Genomic DNA, 18610 nt, shown 5'->3' with positions numbered 1-18610 from the left:
TGTACTTAGACCCCTCGAATGACTAGATAGTTATTCAATAGTACTACCAGGTTTTGAACAGTATTCATAAAGGTCTTCTTCCATGAGTGACACATACAATCATGACTTAGCTCAAAAGGCTCGGGAGGCGGGCCTCAACACTCTGACTTTTCTCCATGCATCTCCAAGTGTCTGATGTGTTAGGAGAAGGGTAGTAGCGTCTTGGCACAACAACATTATGCCTTGCTTCACATGGCTTCGTATAAATCAATATCACGTACACCAACACGAAAATTCTACTAGTGCCAATGGAAAAGTCAGGCTTACATCCCAGCAGCTATGAACACATGGAATGCAAGCGGGCATGACACCCACCCCCAGACATTCTTTCAAAAGTTCTGAATCCTCCTTATCATCTACCTGCACTCAACCTTTGCCAACACTATGGCACCTCATCCCCCAGATGATCATGACCAAAAGCCAAGAGACCAGAGTATCGAGAACATCCATCTCATGGACTTCAGTATCGACAATAATTTAGACGGAGATGAGAATCTTCTAGGGCAACGAGATGCTGCATTTCAAGGCCACTGGCCAGATTTGCGGGTCAAAACATCTGTACATTCAGATACAGCAGACTCAACAGAGCAAGCAAGCGTTCTGAAAGACGCCAAGGACCACTACAAAACTAGGATCACACAAAGCGCCGATGGTCTAGACCTTAAGCCATTTCTCCAGACTTCCTTCGGGAAGCTGCCCCCAGAAATACGGGAAAAGGTCTTCATCGAATTGCTCGCTACTCCACCGTCATATGCTGGCCATGACTTCGCTACCAGCCCCCCGAAGCCCGAGATGTCTCCAACAGCACCGGCACCAAAGAAGTTCGTGCATATCAAGGCATCGTGGCATCAGGTCACACGAACTTGCCGTCAGATTTACATTGAATCACGCCCCGTGTTCTTTGCCTCCAAATCTTACTATTTGGCGGATGCTCAAGAGTTGGAGCACTTCTTTCACTACGTTGAAGTTCCCTGGCGAACAACCTTTCGGTGTAATACTATCACTGCATTGTGTCTAAAGGGTCTTGTTGCTTACCTACCCTTGTTTACTGAGAAGCAGATTGACGACATATTCTCCGATCCGACTGACATGCTAGGCGTCTACAACACGCGGCAAGAACTCGAGGCGATGACTTTCGAGACTCTCGATATTCCTCACTACTGTCCTCTGAGACGCCTCAACAGCCTCAGAACAGTCAGCCTGTGCATGCGAGTTGGCGAAGAGATGTTATACGTCAATCTCCTATATTTCTTGAGTGGCATGCGGAAAGGCTTGGTAGAGTTTGTGAATGCATCTCAATGGTTGATACGTCCACAGGCTCCTGAGGACGTTTGGAGAATTCAATATGCTTGTTTCATCAATGGCGATTTTGCAAGGGGCAAAGACAATGAGGACGTTCCATATGACACGCGCTGCATTGAACTAGAGACCACGGACATTGACTCACGCGCACCAGGACTAAAAGAGGGTGATGAGCGCTATGTTGAAGTTCAGATCCAACTCGCCGCGAACCAGCAGCAGTTGCGAAATCCCCTAGACGGAGATGAAAACGACATAGGGTGGGAAACAGCATCTGATCACAGCGACATGGACCCATCTACTCAAGACTCAACCCAGGCTCAGCCTGAGACACCACAAGACGAAGTCGAGGACATTGCGCAGGCAGAAATATCAGAAAATGACCACATGTTCGCCGTACTTGAACCAGAGCCAAATCGGACCAATCAGTCTTCATTCCTGGGGCCGCAAAGCGAAGCTGCCAGTGGCCCTCAATCAGACACTGATACAGATCAGGAGGAGGGCCAGATTCTGTTAGGACCTGGTAGTGAAGAAGTCTCTGGTACTCAGCCGGAAACACAGTCCGACCACCAGGCCACGGATTCTCCATCGTCCAGACCCTCTATACGTGTAACACACGATGCCCCAACAGATAATGAAGATGATCGAAGGTTCCTGCTCGACTCCGAAGACCCGGACAACCACGTTCAAACCGACACCAAAGCCAGCGATCCAGCGCCCCAAGTGACAGAATGGCAGCACGATGACGCATTCCACGCTGAGAGTGCAACCGAAACAGACCAAATGCAAAGAAACCCAAACACCGAAGTCAAAAGCGAGAGCCGTCGCACAACCATCAAGTATCTATCGGGCCAAAAAAGACGACTCTTGTTGGATGTTCTGGACACACCAAATCCGTATACGGAGGAGGAGATGGAATCATATCAGGAGTGGCAACAACTGGCTATTGGCGGAGCCCACCAGAAGACCGAGAGAGATTCTCACCAAGGAGAACAGCCTTCTACGCCAATTGGAAAAAGGCAGGAGCGTCAGGCGAAGGGCCCTGGCGAGGCAAGCCTGACCGCGACTCCCAAAGAAAAGCATCCATCGCCAGCATCACCACAAGGTTCCGAGATGCCCTCCAAATCCGTCCCAATGGGTGTCCTCTTTCTCTTTTTCTTGCTCCTGGCGATAAGTCGTCATTCTGAGTGGCTGTCGAACGCAGGTCAAGACAGAAAGGGGTCAAGTCAACGGTGAGAAAACCCCTGTCTCAGGAAAAGAAATTGTTGATGGAGGAATCTACACGGTTAATAGATTGCGACGATCCATGCAGTGTGCTCGTGCGGAAAGTCCGAGTCGAGTGTGAATTAGGACTGTATGTGCAATTCATAGATGAATACCCATGATGTCAAATTGAAAAGCCAATCCGATATTGAAGTGCGCCCAGCCTTAACCTAGTGATGCTTTCTGTAGCAACTGCAACTGTTTCCCGACCTTGATACCAATACTCACATCTAATCATCTACTGCTGGAAAGTGACCATACCCCTGCCGCTCGAAAAAAATCCACATCATCAGCTCTTGCTCGACTCACATCACTCCGCAAGTAAACACAAAGCTGTCACTAATTATTACTTTTGCGTGTGATAGGTGGATACGACTAAGGCAGTGAAGACGTGACTTCACCTACTGAACGATGAAGATTCGGAGAATTCACAGTGTGAATTCACCTGTTTGTGTGTTATTCCCTGTGGCATCCTAGAGTATTTAAACCCCCCAGACCTCCTCTCTCTCCGACATACGCATCCGCAACATATCTCCTATGTATTCAATATACCCACTATAAATCAGCATCTCTATAACCTGGTTTCTATTAACCACCCTTGCAATCAGTATATATGTCTTTTTGACTTTCTTCCAAGTTTTTGCAAATGATCCGTGCAGCTTGGTTTGAACTAGAGATCTCCATATATAAACTTATCAGAGACCGTCTCTCCTCAAGCACCTCAATGGGGTCTTTCTGAAGTCTCGTGCCGAGACACTCACAGCGTGAGGTCTATTCTCCGAGCTCTCTTCCCTTCCCAATGATATTCTCGCATCATCTACCAGACCAGTCATGCCATTCTCCTACACCTACGCCAGCCGCTGAACGGCTTTACCTGCCAAGTGATAACTGGGATACCGTCCGTCAGAAAGCACTCACAGCTCTCACAGCTTGCTCAAGCTTCTCTTGTTCTACCGGTTTGGCCGGTGCCCCTTCCGGGCTCAACGAACTGGAAGACGACTGCAATGAGTTGGAGCGAGATGGCCGGAGATCACCGCCCGAGACGATCTTCAGATCAAAGTTGGCCAATTGAAGACGGACAACCAAGACCTTGAGTCATCATTGACTTGGAAGTGGGCCGATCAGAAGACGAGCGAAGAGCGCCGAGCCGAGCAAGAGAAGTTGGTGGCCGAAACCGTAAAGGCCTTATCGGATGCTACCACTACTGAAGAAGCACAGGACAAGCGTATCGAGGATCTCGAACAAGAGGTCACACACCAAAAGTCCGGGACGCAAGGATCCAAGCTGGCAAGGACAAGAAGAAAGACCACTGAGCTGGAAAGAGAAGTGGCCGATTTCGTGACGGATACCGCTGAGCTCGAAGCTCAAGCCAACATGAGAAAAGGTAAGTAGAACTTGATCAAGAGCTTCGAGGATATGACAGCAGAAATGGAAAGAGCCTTGAAGGACAGCAGCGGTGCGAAGGCCAGGGGAGAAAAGCTCATCGGTGAGCTTCAAGCGCAAGTCACGTTGTGGGAGAAGGAAAGAAGAAAATATATAAAAATAAGACAGAATGCATAGAATAGGGGCTTCCAAGAAAGCCGCAGCCAAAGAGGCGAGCAAAGAGATCGGAGAGGTCCCGAACGCTTTCCGTGAAGACCCAAAGATATCGAGAGTCCGGAGGGAGACTTCACACAGCTCGATTCTTCCACTGACCAATCGGCTCTTCACCTCCCTCCAAAGTCGGCAGAAAATCTCAAGGCCGCCAACGTCTGCGGTTACTGCCGGAGCAAAGGCATGCTCCCACAATCAGTCATCATTCCAGAAACTAATGGAAGCGCAACAGGATGGTCCGCGCAATCAGCAGCGAGCAAGCTGAGGGATGGAATAGTTCACCTAACCATCCGTCAACTCGAGGAGGCTCAGAATAATGGGCACCATCCGACCTCAGAGGAGAGCGCGCGTCTGTGGGAGGAATTGATCGTCGAAGCATGCGAGCAAGTCTGTGGTTGGCAAGCTGAGGGATGGAATAGTTCACCTAACCATCCGTCAACTCGAGGAGGCTCAGAATAATGGGCACCATCCGACCTCAGAGGAGAGCGCGCGTCTGTGGGAGGAATTGATCATCGAAGCATGCGAGAGAGTCTGTGGTTGCGCGCAAGTGCTTCGACGACACGACGGTCGACCCCATCTCAGACCTAAGATCCAAGGAAATGAGAGCTTCTTTATAGGTTCACTGTAACCCATACAGGTTGTCGCAATGTCTCAATTTTTCGCCATCCTGCTCCGCACGCAAGTTTTGCAGTTCAGGGCCGCCTTTTTCTGCGACTATTTTGGTCACAACCGTTGATATCATGTCCCTCACCATCGGTAACGAGCCTTCCCAATGAGTTAGTGTATAAAAACCAGAGCCTCATACTAGACACCGTAGAAATTGCCCAGGGAATATTCCCACGCCTGTCAGCATAGTCAAATTCTGAAGGTTTCCGCTTTGGGAACGGAAACGACCAACCTCCTCCTTTTTTCAACACTCGTCAACACAGGCGCAGACGGACCAATATTCCTCCGGAAAATCGCACACCATCGCACCCACAAACCTCTTCTGTCCCACCTCTTTCCATCATCATCAGACATCTCCTACCATCGAGGTCTCTTATCATACCATCAGACACCTCAACATCGACGAAGCTTCGATACGTTCCTGTACCTCTTGAGTGGTATTCAACCCTCCACGCCCGTCACCACGAGTACAGCGGCGGCGTTGGGCCTCTTGCTGGCACAGCTTTCGGGAGCCAAAGCTTTCGAGCAACAGACGGCGAAAACCCTCACACACCGACTACTCCTTCACCATCTTTCCGGTCACCTGTGGAGTTTACCAAATCGGCACCAAACACAAGGTGTTTTGCTTGCAGTGCCGCCGTCAAATCTTTGACACGCCCTCAAATCCCTCGACAGTGCTCAAGAGCAATACTTTCACAACAAAGAAGGCAAACAATCTGCTACATCGACTGCTCCTTCACTGAAATCGCTCTCTCGCGTCGGCCATATCGGCAACCCACAGAGAGCATTTCGCCTCCAGCAACATTCTTTCCGCTTTCCGTCACGACATTTCCACCTCGACCCACACTTTCGCCGGCAAGATACCACAACATCCACGGCCACATACACCACAACCATGGCACTTCTCATGAGTCCAGAATTCCTGATGCGGCACCTCAGCCCCATGCACGTGGCGGTGCCTATTGCGGCTACGCTTTTGGGTGTTGCCGCCAACTACGGTCCTCGAATGTTTGCAAGTCCAGCAATCGAGGTCATACCGCAAGAAATAGGGGAGTTTGCTTTCCACAATGGAGTCCTGATTCCCCACCAGGACTACTTGTACGGGTCCTCGGAGACCGGTGAACCCTTCATCGTGGGAAAAAAGCTAGCTGGGCAGGACTACTCGGCATGGGAAGCTGGATATGAGAAGTTCGCAAAGTTAGAGTCACTGACATTTGTCGATTCGGGTTCGAAGTCGACCTGGTCTTGGTCCTTCGAAGAACCAAAGGCCTCCACAAGCTCAGATTGGTTGAAGCTATTGCTTTGGCTCATTTTCGGCACCATGTGCCTCCTTATGCTCAGCTATCTTGTACGCAAGATTGTGAGCAGATTCTCGTGCCAAAACCGCAAGAACAAAGAGGGGATTCTGGCAAACCCAACCAGCGATATTGATGCGGAGAACGCAAAGTTGAACCTCCTGTGGCGAACCACTCTGATCAGCATGTACCGAGAGCGAAAGAGCGAGAACTTGTTGCTCAAGAGCGCACTTGAAACACTGAAGGCGGAGCATGCTGACAAATTCGCTGAGCAACAGAGAGAGATGGACAACCTAAGGCAGATGCTCGATACGCAAAAAAAGCTTGCACAGAATCTGGAGAACTCAGATCACGCAGTTGCAGCGGAAAACACCACGACTAAAGATCCGTTGGGTGGCGGCCAGCCGGAGTCTGATGTGATGCCAGAGGAGGCGGTAGCTGGAAGCCAGGACGGAGTCGTTGACCTCCCTGTGGAGAGCTCGGAGGGCGAGCACGCCATGGCAGAGGCGGGTTCAGATGATGATGAGAAGACAGGCGCGATAGAGCAGGATGATGATACTCCTGCACTTGACAACGAATCTCCTGGCCCAAAACTGGGGAAGAATGGGAAACCACGAATCCCGCGGGCAAACAGGAGAGCTGATGGAAGCATCCGGACTCCATCGCATCCGGACTACGTTCCTTTGGAAGAAGCCCCGTCACGGCTGGGTGATCGCCCATTCCGCGGTCCTGGCCGTGGCAATGGCTGGAAAAGACGACGTGGTGGCGGTGGTGGCTGGAATGATGGTGCACGTTTCGGTTGGATAGGTGGCAGAGGTGGTGGAGGAGGAGGGGGAACGAATTGGGATAACGGACAGTCGAGCCAAGGAAGTGGCCACTAAGGGGTCCAGCGGTAGGGACGAACGCAGCACGGAAGTACTCGGATGATTAAATCTCCGATGTCGAAAGAGTAAAGGGTAGAGCTTCAAAGTGGCACAGTATACTCGGATAACGATGTCTCCGATGGCTAGAGGTTGGAGTGTCAGGGCCTTTTCATGTTCATTCATAGAGTGATCAAGTCTTCGTTCGCTCTTGCTCTTTATAGGATCATGGCGTTGGTGGAATTCCTTGTACTAGGATCAGAATCATTATCACCAATGCAATAACTCTTCGCCACAGCTTGACTGGGGGCTAGTGAGGGAGAGGCACAGCACACACTTATGGCAGGATAGCCGAGATTACTATATTGGAAGAGCCTTGAATAGGCGGTGTCCCCCCCGTTTCTTACTCTTTATTCTTATTCCTCTCGTCGTAAGAAGAGGTTTTTAAACTTTTTCTCTTTTCTGATATCAGACGAAAGCAATTTTCATTTAGAAAACACATTATTCTTCTACATTGCTATTCAGCCACTACCAATAGCCCCTAAGCGTCCTCGCAAGCCTACCGCAAAGGCCATAGCTACACATTAGACTATCGCCACCAGATTATCACCCCTACAAAAACCGCCCACTAAATCTATAGAAAGGCCCTCTAATAAATCCTTACCCCCCTCTATTCTTACTATATCTTTTATTTATTAGCTAGATCCTTTAATAAAATTACTTATCTCATTAGAGTCAATTTTTAATCTCTATATTATTTAATTATAATTCGCTTATTAAAAACTCGAATAAGAATAGATTAATAAAAATAATATACTTTAGAATTATAATAAACTCGCCTATATATAAAGCGAGATTAATAAGATTTATATTTATCGCTAGTCGATTATCTCTATCTTATATTAATCTATACTCTAAGCTCTTATATTATTAATTTATTAATTATTTCTATTTACTCTATCTTTCTAATCGTTATTTATATCTCTTTAAACTCTATAATTAATTTTAATTCTATTATAGTAGAGAATATTAATATTATCTAAGACGAAAGTAATACTACGTTACTTTTTTTTATATTAAAATAATAACTTTATAATAATTTCTCTTCTTCTTTATTTTAAAGCGATAAACCTTAAATATATTAAATAAATCTATTATAAGATATTTAATATTAAATATCTTAATAAACTATTTAATAGCTTTATTAATTATCTCGCTAGCGATAATAAGAAGACTAAGGAACTTAAAGAGCTTCTTCGATATTTCGAGATTTATAATTAAATTATATATTTCTTTATCTATAAAATAATTATCTTATTTCTTTAAGAAGCTCTATTAAATTATCGCTATTATATTTCTAATTTATTAACTATCTATATCTTTTAATTAATATACTATTTTTATAAGATCTTCGTTTATAATAGAATTTAACTTTATTAAGACGATATTTATATATAGCGAATATTCGATAATTATTTAAAAAATTGAATTTTAAAATAGCGATTTTCGTTAATTTAATTAAAAGCTTACTTACTATATAATTTATATCTAAATTAAACTTTATTCTAGATATATTATAATACTACTTTTATATCTTCTTATTAAAATATCTAAAATTCTTAATTATTCTACTATAATTAATTTAATTATAATAAACTCTATAACGCTTAAGATTATTATTATTTATATATATATAATATATATAATCTATTATATTCTATTATTAGTTATATTAATAAAGCCTTTATTAATATTACTTCGCTAAATATAAGACTCTCTTTTATCTCTTAATTATAATTAATATTAAAAGGTTTTAAATTAATAATTAAATTATTTTTATATATACTTATCTCGCTAAGTAAGTTTTTATTAAAGAGATATAATTTATTAAAAAAAGATAATTAAAAGAAATAGCTTAAGAATTATCTCGATTAGATATTCGCTAATATCTTACTTATAATTATTACTCGCGATATTAAAATAAACTATTAAGATCTTAATTAATTATTATTAAATAAATCTTATTCTAATATTGCTATAATATCTAAAATATTATTTAAAGATCTTTAAAAGTAAAAGAATAATAATTATCTAATAAGATTAGACGTAAAATCTTTAGAATACTTTATTTTATTTTTATTAGATCTTATTCCGAAGTATAACGATAGCTAAAAAAGAATTTATAATCTTTTTTTTCTATAATTATACTTCGTTAATTACTATATTTATAAGATCTATAAAGTATTTAAGTATATTATATTAAATAATATTATTAATATTTTACTTACTTAGAATTAAGATATAATTATAATTAAATAAGATCTCGTTAATATATTTAGATATATTTCTATAGCCGAGTTAAACTTTTAACTATTAAATTTCTTTTAAAATAACTTCTATTATATCGATAGATTCTTATTATTTAATCTATATATCGTATCTTTTATTTTTAATCTATTTACTAAAGCTCTTTATTAAATACTCGTTATTATCCTCTTCTAAAGTATCGTATTTTACTATCTAAATAACTTCTTCGCTATTCTTTCATCTAACGATAACGTAGCTTAATTTAGTAAGAACTTTAATATTATTTATAATAATTATAACTTAAAGATAAATTATATTAAAAATAAGAAAGATATTTTTATTGAATTTTTAGGAATTTAATTTAATAGCGAGAAGATAAAGATTAGACTCTCTCTTAATAAGTTAGAACGAGTAAGAAAGTTAATAAAAGCCCTTTTAAATAAATAAAGTATCCCCTATAACGAGCTTAAGTTAGCGATAGATTTATTATTCTTCTTCGCTAAAGTAATAATTTCTAATAAAGCTTTTCTAAGAAGACTCTACTCTATACTATTTAAAAAATAAGAATATTATTATATTATTACTATAATCGTAGTAAATCTACGCTAATAAGATATCTTTCTATTTAGATAAAATAGAATATATTTACTCTATTATATAGTTATATATTATTATTATTATTTTATATAAATAAACGCTTCTAGTAAGTATAGAATAAAAGAATATATTCTTAAGAATATCGCTATTTATTCTAAACTAGATAATATATTTAATATATATTTTATTACTCGCTATCGTAAAAAGAATATCTAATTTAAAGAGATATTTATTATTCTTATAACTATTTATAAATAACTATCTTATTTATATTAATTATATCTTACGCTCTATTATAATAACGGCGTTATTATTAAGAATATTTATAGTAATTCTATATATAAGTTAACTATAATATCGCTTAGATAAATAATTATACTATTTACTTAATATAATATTATTTATAATATAATTTAAATCTCTATTAAATAGAATATTTTAGTCGACTTACTCTCTTACTTTAAATTTAATAAAATTATTAACTTATATTTATAGTTAAGCGCTCTTAATCTATATAGAAATTATTAAATTATAATTTATTTAAGTTATAATATAAGAAGATTTCTCTAAATTATAATATTATAAGATATCTCTAATAGAATCTAATTAATAAAATAAGAAGTAGCTATTAAACGGCGAAGGCCTTCTATATCGAATTTTATACTCTATTAAAAACTATTATATTTTTTATTATTATTTAATTACTTATTAACTAAATAGTATATCTAGCTAATTATTATATTTAGATTAAATCTATTAAGACTTATCTTATAGGCGTTTAATTAGTCTATATAAATATAAGATTTAAAAATCTTAAGATCTTTTATTATTTACTATTATAGCGAGTAATTATCGATATTTATAGACTATATAGCGAGGCTAATATTAAAGAATATTATTTAATTATATAAGATCTACTACTTTATATTCTTATTTAATTTAATAAAACTTCCTTAGAGAAAGTTATCTTATATACTTTCTTTTATCTCGCATTTACTATATTTCTTTATATAAATAAATTTATATAATTTTAAATTAAATTTGAGAATAGCGACTTCGAATAATAGTATATTATAAGATATTTAATTACGCTCTATAGTTATTATATAAAATTATCTCTATTAATCTTAAAGATAAATTTATTTAGAAGAGAAATTACTCTATTTATTATTATTATAAATAATAACGCTTATTCTATTTATTCGCTATAAAACTTATTTACTCGCTTCTCTATTAATAAATTATTATCGCTATTTAATTTAGATAAGATCTTTATAAGATAATATATTATCGCTATACTACGTAATATCTTATATATACTTAATTACCCGAGTTACTACTTAAGATACTCTTTTTATAAAGAAATTATTATCTTCGCGAGAGACGTTGATTTAATTAATAATAAGATTTAACTATTTAATTATCAAAAGTCTAACTTATATCGTCTATATATCGAAATATACTTAATCTATATTCTCGCTATATTATATTATTTCTAGCGTTCTTATTTAGCTTAGAGCTAATAATTTTTATTAGATATAGATTTATTTTAGAAGTTTTTTTAAAGCTAAGCTATATAGTAAATTATTATCTATATATAATTAAATCTTAAAATCTAACTAATTATTATTTAGAACTTATTTATATATATAATTTTTATAAAATATTATATAAGATAGTATTAATCGCTATAACTTAATTAAGAGCTAGTAAGAAAGAGATATAATATATACTTATAATAGAATAGTCGAGATTACTATATTAAAAGAGCCTTAAATAGACGATATCCCCTCTATTTCTTACTCTTTATTTTTATTCCTCTTATTATAAGAAGAGATTTTTAATCTTTTCTCACTTACTCGCATCTTATTTTTTTAGTATTTTCTTATACTTAGACTTTAAGTCTTCTATCTTATATAGAGGAAGTTTTTCTAGAGCTAAGCTATATAGTAAACCGCTATCTATATGCGGCTAAGCCTTAAAATCTAGCTAATTATCATTTAGAACTCATTTATACGTATAGTTTTCATGAAACGTTACGCGAGATAGTACTAGGTCGAAATAAGGTTCCTAGCCTCCTCCCAGCCACCTGTTGAAATAATCACCTAATTTATAAGAGGTATAAATACTAGCCTAGAGGAGTTCTAAGATAGAAGAATTTATATAATCTATATACTACTTATTCTATTATATCTAATATTCTAATAAATTATAAGCCCGAACTTGACGCTTAAAATACCACCGCTATTCTATATCTATTCTAGTTAGTTATAAATCCCGAAACCTTTATATTTAAGTCATCTATTCGTTAGCTTACGAATAATAACTACTCTAAATAGCTTATCGATATTAAAGCTCTTCTTAGAGGTAAAAAGCTCTAGAACTATACTTAAGAGGCCTCGGATTTTAATAAATTAGTTATGATTTAAGCTAAATAGCGTAATTTAGTAATAAAGATTATAGATCTTATTATCTCTATTATAAGTAGCCTTATTAAATAGAAACTTTAGGCTAACGCTTTTAACGATAATTATCTTATAATAAACTCTTTAGTTAATATCTATACTCTAAAAGATAACGTCGAATTTATACGATTAATTCGAAAGTATTACTCGCTTCGATATAAAGATTTCGACTTTATAACTTACTATCTTACTTATATTAAGACGCTAAAAAAACCTATTCGAGGGATTAATATAATTCTTAACGATAATAAATAGACTCTCCTCTATCTCGATATAACTCTTTTAGAAGAATTTTAGTATTTTATTAAAATTTGGGCTATAACGCCGGGGATAACTGTTAATAAAGCGAGGAATATATTATTAGAGAAGGAGAGACGTTAAAAGACTCTAGATATAGGCACTGTGGATACTAAGAGAGTAGGGCTAATTATAATAATTAGATATTCGAATAAGAGAACTTCTAGCGGAAAGGCTATCGTTAACGATATAATATATCCTCGCTATGAGAAGGGTTACGAAGCGGATATCTATTGAAAGTTGCACCCGAAATTAATCTCGAAATGGTTGCAAGAAAGATAAACCATTAAGAAGAGATCTCGGAAGCGGAAATAGGACGAGTTATAGTAGTAGGATTAAGAGGTATTAGATAAAGAAGGGGCGTTTATTAACTTATGACGGCCAGGAAGGCTTATTGGTAAGGCTTGTCGGTAACGGTTAGAAAGGCTTGTCGGTAACGGCTAGGAAGGCTTGTCGGTGATGGTTAGGAAGGCTTGTCGGTATTAGATTTGGGTATAGTATCATGTTTTTGATTAGGCTAGGGGAGATAGGTCACAGGGGAGTATCAAAATAAGGTTCCTAGCCTCCTCTTAGCCACCTGTTGGAATAACCACCTAATTTGTGAGGGGTATAAATACTGGCCCAGGGGAGTCCTGAGATAGAAGAATTCATGCAATCTACACACTACTTATTCTACCATACCTGATATTCTGACAGACTCGACTAAGATGCCGTGACATTACTGATTTGGGCTCATGATCGTTATGTTTCACATTCCTATTCAATTTGCTGCTGCGTGGGTGGCATGGGTAGTGGGTCCAACGGTGCCTTGTTTGACCGTGAAAAAGGCTCAGACTTTGGCATCGATACTGCCGTATACTTGCCACTGCTGGGAAAGGGCAGACACAGAGGCTATATAGGTTGTTATAGGACCACTGACTGTCATACAAAGGAAAGACTGAAGTTGGAAACGAGCAAGGTTCAACTAGCTTCTTGGCGGCTCTAGTGTCTCTACAGAATATTCATCGAAATGGACGTCTGTCAGTCGATATTGATAGATCAATGAATCTTCAGGTTTCCTAGTTTTTCGAAAAACAAGAGATAGAGCCGGATCGAAGGACATTTTGGGATGTCGTGGATCTAAAGGGTTCGAAATGTCAAGAGTACGATGCCGCCGAAGTGCATGACCCTTATCTTACCACGCTGATGGCACATCCAGAGAACGCATCGTTAAGCCATGTAAACCATTTCCATTCATGTATCCTTCCCTGGTCCACATCCACGATCCGCACACCCTCTTGACATCCAAGCATTCCATGTCATATCCCAAGCCACTCATGCCCACCTCTGCCATGCTCTCAGGAATCCTCTGCCTGCCACATCCCATCAATCCAGTTGTAGAAAGTATGGTTCACCTGTGTCTGGACCGAGGACTCAGTATCCTGCGTGTCTCTTGATCCTGAAGGCGTGTCTGGCTGTGGCCTTGGCAATCCAGGTTGTATGTGAGTAGTACCAGCTGGCTGCGGTGCCTTTTGTAGATGCCTCAAATGTGGGAGGACTGTAGCACGTCGCTGAGACTGATCTTGCATGCGAAGACGCTGACTGACTGGATTGCGCGGAAGGTTGGGCTCGAAGACCCCATGACCCGAGGGAGCAGTTGACGTCGCTGTCTTGTCGACCACTGGAGATTGGCTAGGACTAGGAACAATGCTCGAGTGGGGGTGGAAGACGTTTTGGCCCAGGCGATCGGCGGAAGCCGGAGCCTCGTTGACCACTCGAGGGTGGCTAAGAGTAGGTACAAAGCTCGAGCTGGGTTGAAGAGGCCCACCACCCAAGTGAGGAGTGGGAGCTGGTGACTCACTGACCACTTGTGACTGGCCAGGAGTAGTGACGAAGCTGGTGCCCTGGCCTGCTCCAATGGTAGGTAGACGGACTTTGGGCCGTATGTGTCGAAACTGATGCTGGTGTAAATGCAAGCTTGAGGGTGTTGACGGCGGCGTATGTTGCAGCCAATTGCTTGGCCCCCAAGATGGGCCGCGAAACAATGGGCGCCCCAGAGACCCATATCTATCTTTGTACGCCTGAAGCTCACACTCAAGCGCGTGAATATTCGCTTTTGCGTCCTTCAGTAGCCCGTTTTGGTTCCTGATGAGATGGGCGGCGTCGACGTTGGCGGTTGATTCCAATGATAGCCTCATTTCATGCTCGATGGACCATAGTTGGATCGATTCGCACACAATTTCTTTCTCTGCTTCCAGCCTGGTCTTCTCTTCTTCTTCTAAGTGTATAATACGCTCTCGAAGGCTTTGTATCGTAAAGGCATCTGCCTCAGCTCTCTGCCCTTTGGATACTTCCTTGCGGAGCTCGCCAGTGTCGGCAGAGGCCTGAGCTTCGAGATCGCCGGCAGTATCTTTCTGCTCAACGACTTGCTTATCTCCCTGCTTGCCCTTCAGTCTTTGCTGTTCTCCAAACCGCTTACTCTGATCTTGGAGGATTTGAGCAGTTTTCTCCAACGCGGGAAGGCTAGTATCGATATTAGCCAGAGCTTGGACACTCGACATATTGTCCGTGGTGCGTTCCGTAAGTTTGAGTGTGGTATTGTCGCAGAATAGCTACGGGCGGGTCTTTGAGGATGTGTAGAACAGGAATAAGATTCAATGTCGCAGGTAGAATTGGATAACGAATATGCTGGCGTCGCACCGTGAGCTCTAGGAAAATTTGAAGGGTCGACTGCAATGGATATAGCTGGTGTGCATGTAAAAGCTCTCTGGCTGATGGTACTGGTGTTATTTAGTAGGCAAGTATCAGTAAAGGACTTCCATAGAAGAGGATAGTATCGCCGAGAGATAGAAAGTTGAATGCTAGGAAAGTATCTTGGACGTCAACGTTGGAAGATATGTCCGGATACCGTTGTATCGCAAGAGTAGGGAGTGAATCGGCGAACTTCGTGAATACTTGTAAGACTGTCACGTACTAAGCTCGTGCATCACTTTTAGGAGAGCTCACAGGTTAAGCATTCACTTCAAGCACACCGACCAGCCCTCACATCAGCCCAGCTCCGACCGGCCCAACTGGCCAAAGCTCGTGCATCACTTCTAGAAGAGCTTACAGGTTAAGCATTCACTTCAAGCACACCGACCAGCCCTCACATCAGCCCAGCTCCGACCGGCCCAACTGGCCAAAGCTCGTGCATCACTTCTAGAAGAGCTCACAGGTTAAGCATTCACTTCAAGCACACCGACCAGCCCTCACATCAGCCCAGCTCCGACCGGCCCAACTGGCCACCAACTCCCAACATTTCATTACCCGGTTACCGGCTTGTTCTCCTTAAGCGACAGTCCCATCCTCCGCAAACTCCCAGTTGATCTTGGATTATTTTTGCTTTCGTTTAGTTGTATGCCAGCAAAAGGAGGATTTCACCCCGACAGGACAGCGATTTATGGTCGGTGTGAGAATACTCCCATTGACTGTTTTAACCACGTCTCTCCTTGTCGCCAGCGGTTAATCCTAGTAAAAATTTAGTGGCTTACAATCCACAAGCACGCATGCAGAATCAAAGAACGCAGATAGAAACAAAGACCTTGCAACTTTTGTGATCTGACCTGTAGATCTATTTTCATTAGTTCCAATGATCAAGACTTTACTCACCTGGTAATCCAACGCATTAAAAGCCGGCTGTATCTTGACAATCACCGTCTCCAGATCGAAGCCGACCTGCCTCACCAACGAGCTGCTCGCCTGGATGTGAAAGAGAAACGTTGTGATCTCTGCTAGAAGTGGGAATCAGGCAGCAGCTCACCTGCAAACGGACGCTTCACTCTCGATCCTATCCCGGCCGCGCGATTGTAGGACGGCGGTTACTCAAGACCCAGTTTAGGGGTGAGCGAGCGGCGCGCATATCGGCAGTAATCTTAACTAACGTCTAGCGATTGAGCTCTTATAGCGACAGTGCAACCGATTTGCAGCGTCCTTCTTTTCTCCGATTCACGAAATTACAGGCTTAGATCATAGCGCAAGGAGAGATAAGCTTCAACATGCGACATGGAGCATGATTGAGCGAGAATAAAGGCGCAAGAATATTTCGCCTCAACAAAGGCATTCCCAACCGCCTTCAACGATGATATCGACTTAGCACATCTGCAGTCAAGAAGACCTGCTCCAGAGCAGAGCTTAATTTCCACTATGGCGTCATGCTTCACGTTCATCATGATCCTCCTACTGCAGACCATAATGATCTTAGCATCTCCCCTCCAGTCTGCATCACACTCGTCAACCCAGCACCTCTTCAAACGCAGCACCTACGTACCGTTTCGTTATCCACCTCCACTACACTCTCTGACAAGGGCTCCAGGAACTTAGCTGCCTCCCAGGACTCCCACCAGGCCCCTACCCTCCCTCCCTCAACATGCACCCCTCAGGCACCAACCCCGACGGCAGCATGATCCTCTCCTTCTCCGACTTCTGGGGCGAGCAGCAACAGCTCTTCCGCTTGACTGACCTTTGTGACCGCGCAGGCTGCCACTGCCAAGGCGCCGAGATGCTGTGTTTCAACTGGGGCTACGTGTTATTCGAGCAAGCCTTGTATGAGACGTATCGGGAAGATTGCGAGAATGCCTGCTGGTGCCAGGAGGAGGCATCGACCGAGTCAGATTCAGAGTCGGACGATAGCAGTGTCTCGTGGTCAAGTTCCGACACTTGGTCGAGTGCGGATTCCACGTCAAGGGATGTGGATTGGGCGGCGGAGAATGCACAGTTGTTGAGGAATTATTATGCGAGTGTCGTTAGGACATTTGATACTTCGACTGGTGTTGCCCCAAACAGGCTCAACAATGGTATTCCATGCCGAGCTGGTCAAGCGGCAGGGTGGGTATTCGCAAGCGGTGCATCTGGCAAGTGCTGTCCAGGATATTCCTACACCGCGCTGACTGCATCGGAGGCATATGTGCTCTATGGACTTCCGATTGGGTCTATCGTGGCTGGTGTGAGGTCGATTGGCATGTGCTTGAAAGCCGTGTCAGGGTGAGAAGAAGCTCAAACACAGTATTAGACGCGTCCGTGTGCTTGACTGGACGTCATGGGCCCTAAGACTGCAATTATTTTTGCCACTGCTAGCCAAACCTGCCCAATGAGGTCTAAGGCCTCGAGTCAACCATACATCGAACCCCAATGTGTCCTCAAATCACGACGCTTCTTAGTCTACCTCCCGTTTATGCCCGCCTCAAGTTCCCTGCGGCCCACGTATATGTAGACAACGAGTGGATTACCATTGCGCACATCGCCTCCGAAACCATTAACATAAGAGAGTGCGTACCCGAGACGATCGAAAGCCTAGAAACACTTCAGTACCTCGGCCTTCACCAGGATGCCGCATTAGAAGCCTTTGGTGCGTTCGCCCACAAGTGCGAATTCGCAGAGTAGGTCAACATAGAATCCATCGAATGGGCGAAGAGACACGTCTGGAACCTTCCAGATGGCTCTGAGGACGATACAGTTTCCGAATGGGATGACGTGATGAGAATCATGGGCGTGCAGGACTTGTGGAGAAATGCCATTCTGGACCCGAGGTTCGCCAGACCTCGAAAAGAGCACACTGCGAGGCACTGGGTCATCCAGACGATGGAGGAGAAATGGAAACACCTGGTTGAGCTCGATCAGAGGATGAAGTTGGATCCAGCTGACATCGAGGCAGTAAAGCATCGCATCGGATACAGGGCAAATCTGCTAAGAAAGTATGCCGTCAATGGTAGCGATAGCTTTGAATGAACGTTGCAGAATGTGGCTCTTGGATGTCTGGTAATTGCTAGGCGACGACTCCCGTTGTGGCAAATGAAGAAGATATCAGAGTAGACACAGGACGTACATTAGAGACTGCCTGACAAACACAATGGTAAGAAGTCGATTTTGTGTTTGTTGTGCTCTGTCAGTGAGTGACAGGGTTGCCCATCTGCTA

The 18610-nt window shown here is 41.7% G+C and overlaps 4 protein-coding genes across 4 annotated transcripts; 3 read left to right on the top strand and 1 right to left on the bottom strand.

Annotated features, from left to right (window-relative positions):
• Positions 1 to 423: 423 nt before the first annotated feature.
• HO133_003136 (uncharacterized protein) lies at positions 424 to 4653 on the top strand (the record flags this gene model as incomplete). Its single annotated transcript, XM_037294060.1, has 4 exons — positions 424 to 2570; positions 3621 to 3985; positions 4028 to 4112; positions 4239 to 4653. The coding sequence occupies 4 exons, from the start codon at positions 424 to 426 to the stop codon at positions 4651 to 4653; spliced, it is 3012 nt and encodes a 1003-aa protein (XP_037150138.1).
• Positions 4654 to 5755: 1102 nt separating this feature from the next.
• On the top strand, positions 5756 to 7036 carry HO133_003135 (uncharacterized protein; the record flags this gene model as incomplete). Its single annotated transcript, XM_037294059.1, has 1 exon — positions 5756 to 7036. One exon carries the CDS (start codon positions 5756 to 5758, stop codon positions 7034 to 7036), a length of 1281 nt encoding a protein of 426 aa, XP_037150137.1.
• A 6982-nt stretch (positions 7037 to 14018) lies between these two features.
• On the bottom strand, positions 14019 to 15221 carry HO133_003134 (uncharacterized protein; the record flags this gene model as incomplete). Its single annotated transcript, XM_037294058.1, has 1 exon — positions 14019 to 15221. One exon carries the CDS (start codon positions 15219 to 15221, stop codon positions 14019 to 14021), a length of 1203 nt encoding a protein of 400 aa, XP_037150136.1.
• A 1844-nt stretch (positions 15222 to 17065) lies between these two features.
• On the top strand, positions 17066 to 18423 carry HO133_003133 (uncharacterized protein; the record flags this gene model as incomplete). Its single annotated transcript, XM_037294057.1, has 3 exons — positions 17066 to 17679; positions 17856 to 18043; positions 18089 to 18423. The coding sequence occupies 3 exons, from the start codon at positions 17066 to 17068 to the stop codon at positions 18421 to 18423; spliced, it is 1137 nt and encodes a 378-aa protein (XP_037150135.1).
• Between the last annotated feature and the right edge of the window lie 187 nt (positions 18424 to 18610).

Source organism: Letharia lupina (genome assembly GCF_014066315.1).
Source record: "Letharia lupina isolate WasteWater1 chromosome Unknown contig_16, whole genome shotgun sequence".
In the NCBI taxonomy this organism is placed as follows: domain Eukaryota; kingdom Fungi; phylum Ascomycota; class Lecanoromycetes; order Lecanorales; family Parmeliaceae; genus Letharia; species Letharia lupina.
The sequence above is the reverse complement of the archived record's forward strand: the minus strand, read 5'-3'. Positions and strand labels throughout refer to the sequence as shown.